At 32.2% G+C, this 12,299-nt stretch overlaps 1 protein-coding gene across 1 annotated transcript in view; it reads left to right on the forward strand.

The window, feature by feature from the left end:
- Window positions 1-11,587, forward strand: part of LOC128182078 (protein mesh-like) — a 30,932-nt gene extending 19,345 nt beyond the window's left edge. Inside the window, exons 3-14 of the mRNA XM_052850695.1 lie at window positions 5,905-6,042; window positions 6,275-6,434; window positions 6,647-6,907; window positions 8,854-8,996; window positions 9,079-9,224; window positions 9,487-9,756; window positions 9,864-10,150; window positions 10,275-10,418; window positions 10,517-10,675; window positions 10,799-10,957; window positions 11,098-11,223; window positions 11,307-11,587. Of these exons, the coding sequence (XP_052706655.1) occupies window positions 5,905-6,042; window positions 6,275-6,434; window positions 6,647-6,907; window positions 8,854-8,996; window positions 9,079-9,224; window positions 9,487-9,756; window positions 9,864-10,150; window positions 10,275-10,418; window positions 10,517-10,675; window positions 10,799-10,957; window positions 11,098-11,223; window positions 11,307-11,587 (2,274 nt within the window). The remainder of the gene's footprint in view (window positions 1-5,904; window positions 6,043-6,274; window positions 6,435-6,646; window positions 6,908-8,853; window positions 8,997-9,078; window positions 9,225-9,486; window positions 9,757-9,863; window positions 10,151-10,274; window positions 10,419-10,516; window positions 10,676-10,798; window positions 10,958-11,097; window positions 11,224-11,306) is intronic.
- The last annotated feature ends 712 nt before the right edge of the window (window positions 11,588-12,299 follow it).

The raw sequence follows: 12,299 nt of genomic DNA on the forward strand, positions 1-12,299 counted from the left end.
ATATCTGCGAGTGTTGAGAGCGTCTCAATCGAATAAAAACAAAAAATCAAGCAAAAAAAAGAATTAAGGTGTTTCACTACCTTCCGGTGACAACTGGCTCCGGGATAATGAAACTGTCTTAAATTTAAGTTAGAATTTTGTCATAAATCTAAGATTTAGACTTAGTTAAGATTGCTAAACTCCATAGTAACTCGTGCGATTTTTCGACAGAATTTGTTTAAAGTGGAAGTCTTCTTCGTTTGAAGATTCCTATCGACTGCATCGTAAACATTATCATATATCACAAAGTTTAAAAAAATTATATTTAAAAGATGCTTGACACAAATATTAGCATAGTTTCTTACTGGATAACATTTCAGTCATTATACAGACGTGTTTACACACTTTCACTTTAACAAAGGGAAATAACCTCAACAGCAAGTCCACAAAGGGGAAAAACCTAGACTATAAATAGAAAACCCGAGGACTAGGGAGCCGCCTTTTTTGCTGATCATTTCTTCTTAAAAATCCAACGAGTGTCGCCATTTTGAACTTACTTAGTAACAATCTTTAAACTTAAGTCTGCCTAATAGCAGTCTTAAGATTGAAGACAATATTTCAGACATAACCCTAAGTAATTTTTTTGTGATCCACTTTAAGAAAAATCTTAAAAATTAAGTGCAAATGTATTGACTTAAGTCTGACTTAAGATTTAAGACAGTTTCATGATCCCGGAGCCTGGAAGGGAAGGCGGGCGGGCGTTTGGATATGCATGAGACTTTACGGCTAAAGACTTTCTACTATCCCTGAAAATTTGAAAAATCTATCTTTATAGTACTTTTGGAGAAAATTCATAAACAAGCAAAAACAAATTCTTTAATTAATATCTCAGACTAGGGGTGAAAACCAAAAAATTAAATAATAAAAATCTTTCAAATTTTGTGCTGAATAAGATCTGATAATTTCATTAAAATCGGCAGAAGCGTTCCTGAGAAAACGTTAGAGATGAAAATAATAATAATAGGGAAAAGAAACAAAGCAACAATAATAAGGTGTTCCGTTTTCAAAGGAAGACCTTTAAAATAATCAAAAGTGAAAAAAATCACAAAGCAATAACAGGAATCGTTGGAATCAGAAGACCTTAAAAATAATTAAAAGTGAAGAAAAAAAACAAAGCAATAACAATAAGGTCTACCGTAGGAAAAGGAAGATCTTAATAATAATAATAGATGAAAAGAGGAAAATTACTACTTAATGATACAACAGGTTTTTTTTTTATCAATTCAGTGCATGAAAACTTATATTAATCTTACTAATTTAATCATTTTTGTAATAAAAAACTATAAACTTTTTGTTAGTTAAAATCAATTTCTAAATCATACATGTGCCATTGTATATATGAAGGGTCTGCACACTTTTAATGGTGATTCTTCATTCGACGTCGTTTTGAAAGATTAACTGTAAAATTACTGAGAAAAATATACATTCGATAATGCTTTTAATATTCATTAAATTTTAATGTAAAAGTTAAAAAGGAAAACTGAATCTTTAGGTTGGGAACTATTCTAACATAGATTATTTGATGGCAAAAAAAAACCCAGTGTAAAAGAAATAAAAAAGAATGCATTTTGAGAGATATCAAATGAATTATACCTGTTATATAAAACAAGGATTTTTTTATTTAATTAACTTCAGTCAGTAAAGAACATGGTTGTTCACTCAGTTAAAGGGTACCCCTCCACGCAAATCGCTTAAGCTCCAAAGCATCTTTGGAGTTTACCATCCCTCTCTATAACAATAGTAATAAATAATGTATTTTATTAAGACAGGAAAGTACAGGTATTAACACTATACTAGTTTACATTGTGGTCCTGTATAAAACATATGTACCAAAAAAAGTGTAAGACACATATAAATAGTATAAATAAAATATATACTCACAAAAAAAATATACAATATATAAAATTTTCACTGCTAAATAGTATTGTTTTAGATACTTTGTTTTAAGGTGGAATATCCCTCTGATAACAAAGATAACTTCTGCAAAAAATAATCTCACTTTGTTTCTGTTGACTCACAATTATTAAGGCATGTAGCAATAAGGGAATCAGTGCTGGGCCCCAATTTTTGTTGGAAGGCGACATTTATTTAATATTCAGTTATAAAAAAAGGAAATTTGAACCAAACGAACTAAACCCAAACTTTTGGCAAGTGAAAAAAAGTAAAGAAAACTTTCACCAAAAAAAAAATGTAAGAAGCGAATTATATTTATAAAAAATTTAATGAGGCAGCGTCTACATGTATACCCCTTCCCCTCCCCCAATGGATTAATTTTTTTGTGTAATATTACTAGATTTTATGTACTAGTTCAGTACATGAACAGTGCGTGTTTGATGTTTTAGGCCAGAGAATTTTGGATGAAATTTTGCTCTCTCTCTCCCCATTTATAGCTCGTTCACAAAGGTGAAAGAATTATAATTGAGGAAAACGTGACCAAGACCATTGCAAACTCTAGGCTTAACTATCATCGTTTGAAACATAACATTTAAATGTTCAAAATTGAATATGGGTTTTCTTACCTGAGAGAGAAGATATGGGACAACAAAATTAAACAAATAATAATATTACATTTTATTCAAGACAATATACCCCTATATTGAGATCATACTAGTTACTGGAAGATCATTCATTTGATCCCCTTTTAGTGCTATAACAAAATGCTCTCACGACTGGTTTACACTTTTAGCATTTCTAAAACATATGGATCCATACACATGAACTATTATCTAATCCAAATTTAAAAACAGAAAACATTTCTGATTAATTAGAAACTGTGGCAATTTATCAAGTACTGTATGTGAAATATGTATGTAAAATCTTCAATAGTCTATGATAAAGAAAGATAACTATTGCTAATTGAAGCAATTTTTTGTTACAAACCTATGCAACAGAGTGCTATTCTGAACTAAAAAGCACCGCTTTATTATGTTTTCTAATATGAATTGGCAATGTATATAACTATATATTATTTTCATATACATTTAATATTTTTAATTTTGCTTTTTCTATTCACTATGTCTAGTTTTCTTCATTACATGATTAGACACATTATCTATTTTTGAAAAATCTAGCAGCGCTTCATCACTTCAACTTTGTTTCATCTGAATCTATTGTTATTGACTGTCATGAAAATCAATATGAAATTTTTTAAAAAAGATAGGTAAAATTAATAGCAGAGGGATATTACACCTTAAAAGAAGCAATGCCGTTAAACGTTCGAACATACTAGTAATCTGGCAGTTGATTCCATAAAATAGATTTTGATATTCTAGAAGAGGCTGAGCGCTTATAATATTCAGTCTTTCCAAACACTGCTGAAGCAAAATAAGTACCCAGTTAATTTTTTAATTTAAGGCGTTTCCGCCCGCGGCAGGGGCTACTTTTTTTTTATATGAGATGAAAAACAATGTGTAAGATGATAGTTAGACATGTGTAAGATGTCTGACTATTCACGTTTTGTAATAAAGCTAGGTCATTTGAAATTTTGATGGGTGTTGTTTCCGAAGGGAGGTGAAAAGGCCCCGACTTGATTTTCATGCGCATGTGTAACTTCGACACAAACAAAGTCTCACGCCTTGCAGGATGTACCTGTGTATTTTGCTAAAAAATTGTAAATGAAGTATTGTATAAAAAGATATCAAAAGAATTTTACCTTAAAGTTCGTTTTGAATTTTTAATCTGTATTAAAATTTGCACAATTTTGGTAAGAATACAAATTAAAATTTAATACGATAGTAACACCTGCAACAAACCACTAACACTACTTGTTTCTCTAGTACGTAGGATTTACATATCTTAAAACATTGAAGTCTTTTGGTGTCATACCCTTTAAAAGTTTAAAAGCTAACAAAAGTTTTATGTATAAAATAATCCTGAATAGGCATCCAGTAAAGAACTCTAAAAATGTCAACAGATAGGGGTAGTTTGAGTGGTTTTAAGGTGCAGAATAATTTTAGCTGCCCCTTTCTGTAATTTAAAAATTTTCTCAATTTGTTTTGGCCGAACACCAAATTGTAGAACAGTAGTTAACGAGGCCGAGTACAGTTCGAGTACACACGCTTTCATGTAGCCTTTCATTTGCATTGCGCCACCATCTTTTTGCTTGGTTGACGCCATGGTGTTACGGTTTCAACTCCATATATTTAGCGAAATTTGTTAAAAATAACTCATTTGAAGTGTGAAATTTATTATCATATTTTAGAATAAACATAACTGTCTTGAAATATAAGCTATAATTGGGATCGGGAGGAAATCGAAAAGAGCGTTCAGCAAACTTAGCTCTTTGTCAGATTTTCTTACCCCGCGCCTACATATAGCCTAATTCATGTTTTTCAACACATTTACCACGTATTTTATATATATGACCCTTAATATATGTATATGTATATGTCTGAATGTTTTAATTATACTATATGGGTCACCTTTTTAGCCTTTTTCAATTAAAAAAATAGCCATTGTCTGACAATCTTGGAAATTGCGAACGCAACCCCCCTCCCCCCCCAATAAAACAATAAAACAAATAAAAAACAAACTTTGATAAGACCCATTAAACAAAACAGGGGATAAAAGGTTTTTTTTTTAAATAATTTGATACTTTTTAGCAGAAACGTTCATATATAGAAGAGGACAAAATTCCCTAGAGCAGTAGTTTGAATTAAATGAAAAAAAGTGCTACATTGATACACCTCAAGCAAAATCCCACAGGGTTCTATGTTAAAAATTAACAAACTTTAAGAAAACCCCTAAACAAACGCTCGGTAAATGTCTGATCTTTTTGTCATAAAATAATAATTATATGATAGTAGAAATTTGTGTAAAAAATTTAATTGAAAAATCTAGGGCAGAGGAAATTATACTCGACGTCGTTTTTGTTTTTCATCGGAGCACGTCTTATTCAACACCTTTGAACTCAATATTTATTGTTGAAAAATACCCCCGGGGCAATTTTCATCTCGGGTCAAATTTCTTCATAACACCAGCTAAGTTGGAATATATATGTATTTTTGTTTTATCTACATGTTTTGAGACTCACGTTTATACTTTATTTCTCTACCTCATAACATACAAGACATGCATTACATTTGTGATTAAAATGATAATAAGCAGTTCAATATCTTAATGTCTAAAATCAGAAACTCAGCTGATCTTTCTCAAATCGGCGATTATCTCACACCAATATTAGACTTATGAATTCATAAATAATGCACGGGTGTCATGTTTTAAATTTTTAATTTAGCGTGTGGTAGTAGATAGAAGTAGTTCCTATCTCAATTTTAAGAAAATAAAAAGTCATAGTTTATATCGTAGTTTTGAAATCTGCTTTCAAAATTAAGTTTTTTTTCCCCAAGGCACTCATGACAATTTGCGTTTAATAGACGAGAGTGTATTTGAAAGACCCAAATCCATGAAATGGCAATCCCCATCAACATTTGTTAATTAAGCTGTGAACTTTGCAAATATTAAAAAAATTTAAAATCAAATAATTCTGAATTATTCGCTTAAGTTAACGATTTTAAACAAACCTACACGTACAATTAACATTGCTTTTTTCATTGCCAGTAAAACAAATTACCGCCGTGTGAAATATTTCCATAAGACATGTCACCATCTCTCCTTCATTAGCACTAACTGACTCTCATCTTATTTTTGTTTCTAACCAGTCCTTTATTTGACCTGTCTCAGCACATTTTTCAGTTAAAGTCTTCCTCATTCTGTTGCTTTATTAATAACCACAAATCTTACAGCCAGTCAGAAAAGGTATATCCAAAGTATAACCGTCTCTCAGTCATTTGATTGATATAGGATTACGAAAGTGCGAGGGACATCTTGGGTGTAATTAAATAATAATTTTTGCATGCATTTTAGAGAAATACTTTTCAAGCAGTCTTGATATCTGATGGAAACCATTCGATCGTGATTTTCAATTATGGTGAAATAGAGTGGACAACAGGACCAACTTCTAACGGAAATATTGACACAGGATTGGGCGGAACTCCGGCTCAAGTATGAATTAATTTTAATGGTCGATTATTTTTTCGATCTCAAATTATTAACTGATATATTCATGTTTCATACTGGTAAATTGTGTTTAGATTATTTTTCTCTCTATTTCACAAAGCGACGGATTCGTTGACAACAAATATTAACAGATCATGTCTTTTTACTGTGTAATTTACGAGATAGAAATAGAATACATGCTGCATGTATGCTCCTGTAAACTCAAGATGTGTTACAGGTTGGATTCAATGCAGGCGATGGAGTACGGTTTTTCAAAGTAAATGTTGGTTTAACTCCGGATGTCGTGAATATTGACGAAATGTCGAATGTGCGGATTCCAGGAGTATTTGTATTTAGAGTTGACAAAACGGAAGTAATACAACCGTGTGAAGTGGAGCGTAAGGAAACACAAATGTTTTGTTTTATTCCATGAAAGGCTTACTGATTCTAATGCAAACATAGTCAATGTTATGCCACAGGAAAAAGTGCTTTCAAAAGATACTTCTAGACCGCATATTTTTTTTAAAATGGCCTCTCATTATTTTCAAAGGTTTGTGATAAATTAACATGCATTACATATAACTTTTGCATGCATTTTGATCACTTTCAGAAAATCTGGCGATCATCCCTAACTCAGGGCCTATGTTGGGAGGTCAATATATTACCCTAAGTGCCCCATGTATTGACCCAAGAGCAACAATAATGGCTAGTTTTTCTGGATCAACTAAGTACATGTGCGAAAGGGAATCTTTGTTAAGCATAGTCTGCATCACTCCTGCCTTTAATACTACAGGGGAAATTATTATAGACGTAGAAATTACGGACCAGGATCAGATTATCACAAGGACACTTCAGTATTCTTACACAGTCCGTATGTATTTACCATTAATTCCACATATGACATTATTAACACCTCTTTGATATTGATTATATTCAAATTCAAATACCATAAGAAAATTACTACAAAAACTGTATTTGTTGACCAGAAATGTTTCCATAGGATAACAGTATATATATATGTATTGATGTACAAGGTTCTCGTTTTAACATATAATGGAACAGTCATTCTTCCAAAATATACATGCTAAGGATTGGGATATCAACAAAAGCATTTTAATGTTTAGAATTATCATACGTACGAAAAATTAATTCCACATTCAAAAATGTTACCGAATTTTATGTTTAGTCTTGATATGGCCGGCAAAACTAAGTATACTTTTACTTATGTAAAATTTTAAGGTCTATTTGTATAATCCCGTTTTGTTTTCTATTTCTGTGTTAAAATGAGAGTTTCTCAAATTTCTTAACTAATCTTAAATTCAAACAAGTCGGTTTTATAAGTTAACAAACCCTCGATAATAGATAATGATTTATAAACTAAAAAGATAGAAACTAGAGACTCTGTTACATGTAACGGTTGTCTATGTATTTCAAGATGATATGTGTAAAAGATGGGTGGATAAGGCGTGTAAAATGCCCATGCAGAGTCGGACAAGATACTGAAAAATTAAAATATCAAATCAATCTAATATTTCTTAAAATATCATTTAAAACAATATATATTTAACACAGCATTGATTTCTGACCTATAAATATGTTCAATGCCGGAAATATGTTCACTCAAACAGACGTTTCCGTACCAAAACCTGCAAATAGTGTAATTTTTTTTTTTTAGATATTTAATGCACTTTCTTATATAGAGTTGGTTTGTGCTCCATATTTTTCTCATAGCCTAAATAAGGTATAATGGAAAACAAACCAATTTCAATCAACAAAAACGTGGAGAGGTGACCCACTATACATTATAAATATCATTTTGTACCAAACTATTGAACGTTTTGAAAGAATAATACAAATCCGTAAATTCGAAGCCAAAGTGACACATAGTATTTAAACAGCGTGCTTTGTTGTGTCTGAAATGGCTCAGTGGTTAGAGTACCTGACATAAGCTAACCTTATATAACTTGGGTTTTTATGTTATGGGTTCGATACCACAGAAATTTAAGGCAATATTTTTTTCTTATCTTTTGTTAAATATATTAAAAACTAAGTATAGTTAGAAATTGTGTTTTTGCAAACTGGAATTAAAATATATTTGAATAGATTCAATTGGGAAAAAAATAAATCCAAAATTGTATTTTACGACGAATATGAATGGGCATATTCGCTATCTTATCCCCCATCTTCGTTTGTTAATGAGGGTTTCAACCGATATGTTAGGAAACATAGTGTAGGGAATAAATGTAATGTGACACATAGTATTTAAACAGCGTGCTTTGTTGTGTCTGAAATGGCTCAGTGGTTAGAGTACCTGACATAAGCTAACCTTATATAACTTGGGTTTTTATGTTATGGGTTCGATACCACAGAAATTTAAGGCAATATTTTTTTCTTATCTTTTGTTAAATATATTAAAAACTAAGTATAGTTAGAAATTGTGTTTTTGCAAACTGGAATTAAAATATATTTGAATAGATTCAATTGGGAAAAAAATAAATCAAAATTGTATTTTACGACGAATATGAATGGGCATATTCGCTATCTTATCCCCCATCTTCGTTTGTTAATGAGGGTTTCAACCGATATGTTAGGAAACATAGTGTAGGGAATAAATGTAAAAAGTAAAAATATTCGTTAAAAAAAGCTGATTATCCCATTGATTAATGTTAAGAATGTCTCTTTTCCTAGCGAAAAGTTGAAATCATCACGAGTGGTACTAATAATGCTTATTCTGCTCCGTGAAATTAAAACGCCATAGAGCAGTTTCACGCCAGTATTGAGACCCTTTCAACTATTTTGATCGAATGTTTATTTTAGTTAATATAGCTGACAGCAAGCAAAGAGTATTCAGACAAGACCCAGATGATTGGTTTTCTGGATATCACAATATTTCATGGGATAGGGACGCGGCCGAACTGCAGAATAATGATACGATCGACATTTATCTCTTTTCCTTGATTGTAAGTATCTTCTTATACATGTAAGCTTGTTTCCAATTATTTGCTGTACTCAAGTTAACCATCTCTACGTTGTCCATCTCAGGAGGACACTGATGGACATTTGTCATGGGAGAGTCAACTTCTGCTAGAAGAAGTGGAACGTTCAGCAGAATGGAAGGAAATCTATTTGGAAACACAGAACTATGTTTTGGCCATTATGGTGTCTTCTGCAACCGTGAAAAATGATCAGTAAGAAAATTCAAAATATTTATGATCAATTATTCTTGCTTTTCTAGAAAATACTTTAATATTATTTTTAAAAAATGTTTATATATCAAGTTTTTTTATTACTGTCTATGGGGAAAAATAAAACCTGTATTCTAAACATTACGTTTCTTTGTAGAAAACTGTTCATATTTAGAAGCAAAGCATAAACGGTGCAAAATGTCATTCATTTTTATCTGTTATAGATTTTGTTTTGAAATATTTAAAAAATATTCTCAATTTTCAGACCTAGAAGAGGAATTTGGTCTGATGTCTTTCCGTTAGCTCTACAGCAAGAAGAAGCTTACCTGTCTTGTGTGGACTGGTTCAAAAAAGATTTAAAATTTCCACCATTGCTACGAAATCGTGTTCAGTCCTGTCCGTGCACATTAGACCAAGCTTTGCTGGATGGTGTAAGATTTCAGCCAGACCCAAATTGCAACATGTTTAGCCAACAAACTGGCAACTGTTTGTACAGAAAAGATGCAAAACATTGTGTGAACTTGCTTAGCTTTGGGTGTGTATTTAAAACAAATTGTATAAACAAATCATAGCTTAATATTAAACCAAAGTTACTACTAGTATATTGTGTATATTTCAATGTGAGACCATTTACAATTACAGTCCGAATGGAATGGACAATATGTGTTGTTACGACAATGACGACAAGCTTATAGATTCTCGTTACGGTGAAGGTGGAACTCTTCAGCGGTACCATTATCTAGGAGGCCCGGCCGTCCAACCTTTCATCGCTAACTTTTACTTCGATGTACTTCCTTTCTTATATTGTTGTCGATATTCCAAACATTATTTGCAAGGTATTAAAGATTCAAGGTTCTCATCCACTTGCCCTCGTTACATACAACGCAGACAAAAAAGCACTTGTGTGCATTATAAACCACCTAGACCAGGTAAATATAATGTTGAAGGACCTCTTGCAGTCCATTATCTTTTGTTCTGTGGAAGTTTAATCGTACGATGTACATGTAACAACGGAAACGTTTTATCTAACTATGATGGTTTTTGATATTCCAGCTCGAACTGTCGGAGATCCACATTTAACTACACTTGATGGTTACGCATACACTTTTAATGGTATAGGCGAATTTGTCTATTTAAAAACTAATGACGACAGTTTCCAAAGCCAAATCCGATTTGAACAATTCCGTGATAACAATGGTATTAGCAACATCACTTAATGTGATTTTTGACATAAGTTAGACATTGATAATCATTAATCCATCGATATATTTACAGTATGTTGTCCCTTCTTTTAGGAAATCTTAAGGACGCAAGCATTTGTACATCTTTTGTATCCCAACATCTAAGTAACTCAGCTGTCGTTGAAGTCCGTCTCGACTCCACAAGTATTGTTCAACTGTTAGTTAATGGTGACGTCTTAGCTTTTGATGAAACACTTTCTTACCATTTCAAAGGTAAGATTTTAATGCAAATAAAATTTTTGTAAAAATGTATAGCTTTACGTTTTGTTCTTGTGTGCGGGTTTGTGTCTTAAAATGAGCAGAGGTTTTTTAAAAAATATTTTCCCCGCTTTTTAGGTGTGTCTGTGCATCAAATCACACCGGACATTGATGATTCGGGTGCAACAAAAAAGAGTCATCTCATTTCATTTACAACCATTGGAATATCATTTCAAACAACAGCAAGTTCCAATGTGCTGAACATAATACCAGTGGTTGGGAACAGTTCATTAACAGGCAAGTTCTCAAAAATTGATCAAATCTTTAAAGTCCTTATACAGTCTTAAATGGACGATTAAACTTTTAATTGTTAAATGGATCAAATCTCAATTTTTGTTGAATACACAATTTGATAGAAAGCTTCCTTACTGTTTTAGGGCATATAAGAGGACTATTGGGCGATTTTGATGGTGAACAAAGCAACGATTTACGAACTCCATCGGATGGAATCTTACAACCAACTTCAACTTCGGAAGAAATCTATCAGAACTTTGGATTACAGTGTAAAATAACTTTAAATAATTATTTATATTTCACTTTCTCAAAAAAGTATTATGCATCAATGTTTGTTGTGTTTTTTTTTCAGGGAGGATAACAGAGGAGGCGTCACTGTTCACTTACGAAGATGGGACTACGTACAGCAATTACCAAAATCCTAGCTTTATTCCTGCCTTTGAGACACCTACCGATCTCCCGGCGGATGCAGTGGAGGTGTGTGGTGATGATCAGGAGTGCGTCTTCGATTATGCTGTTTCGGGGTCATCAGAGCTTGCTGCCGAAACTAAAAAGAGAACACAATCTTTCTTGTCGTTTCTAAATGCGTTTGAGTTGACTGTTAACGAGATTCAGGAAGAAATGCACAACTGATCAAAAGTCAAATAAGCGCAAAAGTTTTATTCCTTGATGGCATATTGTGCATAGCATCAACAATAAGTAAACTTTATTCAACGCAAATTTTATTTTTTGTATTTTCATATATATGTATAATAGAGAGAGAGAGAGAGAGAGAGAGAGAGAGAGAGAGAGAGAGAGAGAGAGAGAGAGAGAAAGAGAGAGACTCGTCGAAGAATGAAAGGTTTATTTACCTCTTTATGGAAGGAAGTTCAAAGAGTTCAACTCATATACAGTCAGTTCAAGCATATATTTTACAACATACACCAAAGCAAGCATAATGTGGAATTATTAAAATTCGTGGGGGCCAATTTTCGTGAATTGCTCAGAATTTACAGGTTTGTGGGGATGTAATTTCGGGTTTTATTTTATACCTACAAAAGGAAATGGGCTTTATAACTCTAATTTATAAATTCGTGGAGAATGTTAATTCGTAGATGAGAGGAACCCACGAATTCCACGAAAATTGAGCTACCACGAAATCCAATGTTTTTATAGTAAGTAACTAGTAATCACACTTTAATATTGTCACGAACAAAAACAGTTTCAATATATGTAATAGCGAATAGGATACTGTACAGTTTAAAAATTAATATTGATAACGAATAGCTTAAAATGCATGAATGCATATGATAATACTTTTATTAATGGAGGGATGATCCATGAACACATGGTTCACTCGTTATAG

The sequence above is a fragment of the Crassostrea angulata genome, chromosome 4 (genome assembly GCF_025612915.1).
Source record: "Crassostrea angulata isolate pt1a10 chromosome 4, ASM2561291v2, whole genome shotgun sequence".
Lineage (NCBI taxonomy): Eukaryota > Metazoa > Mollusca > Bivalvia > Ostreida > Ostreidae > Magallana > Magallana angulata.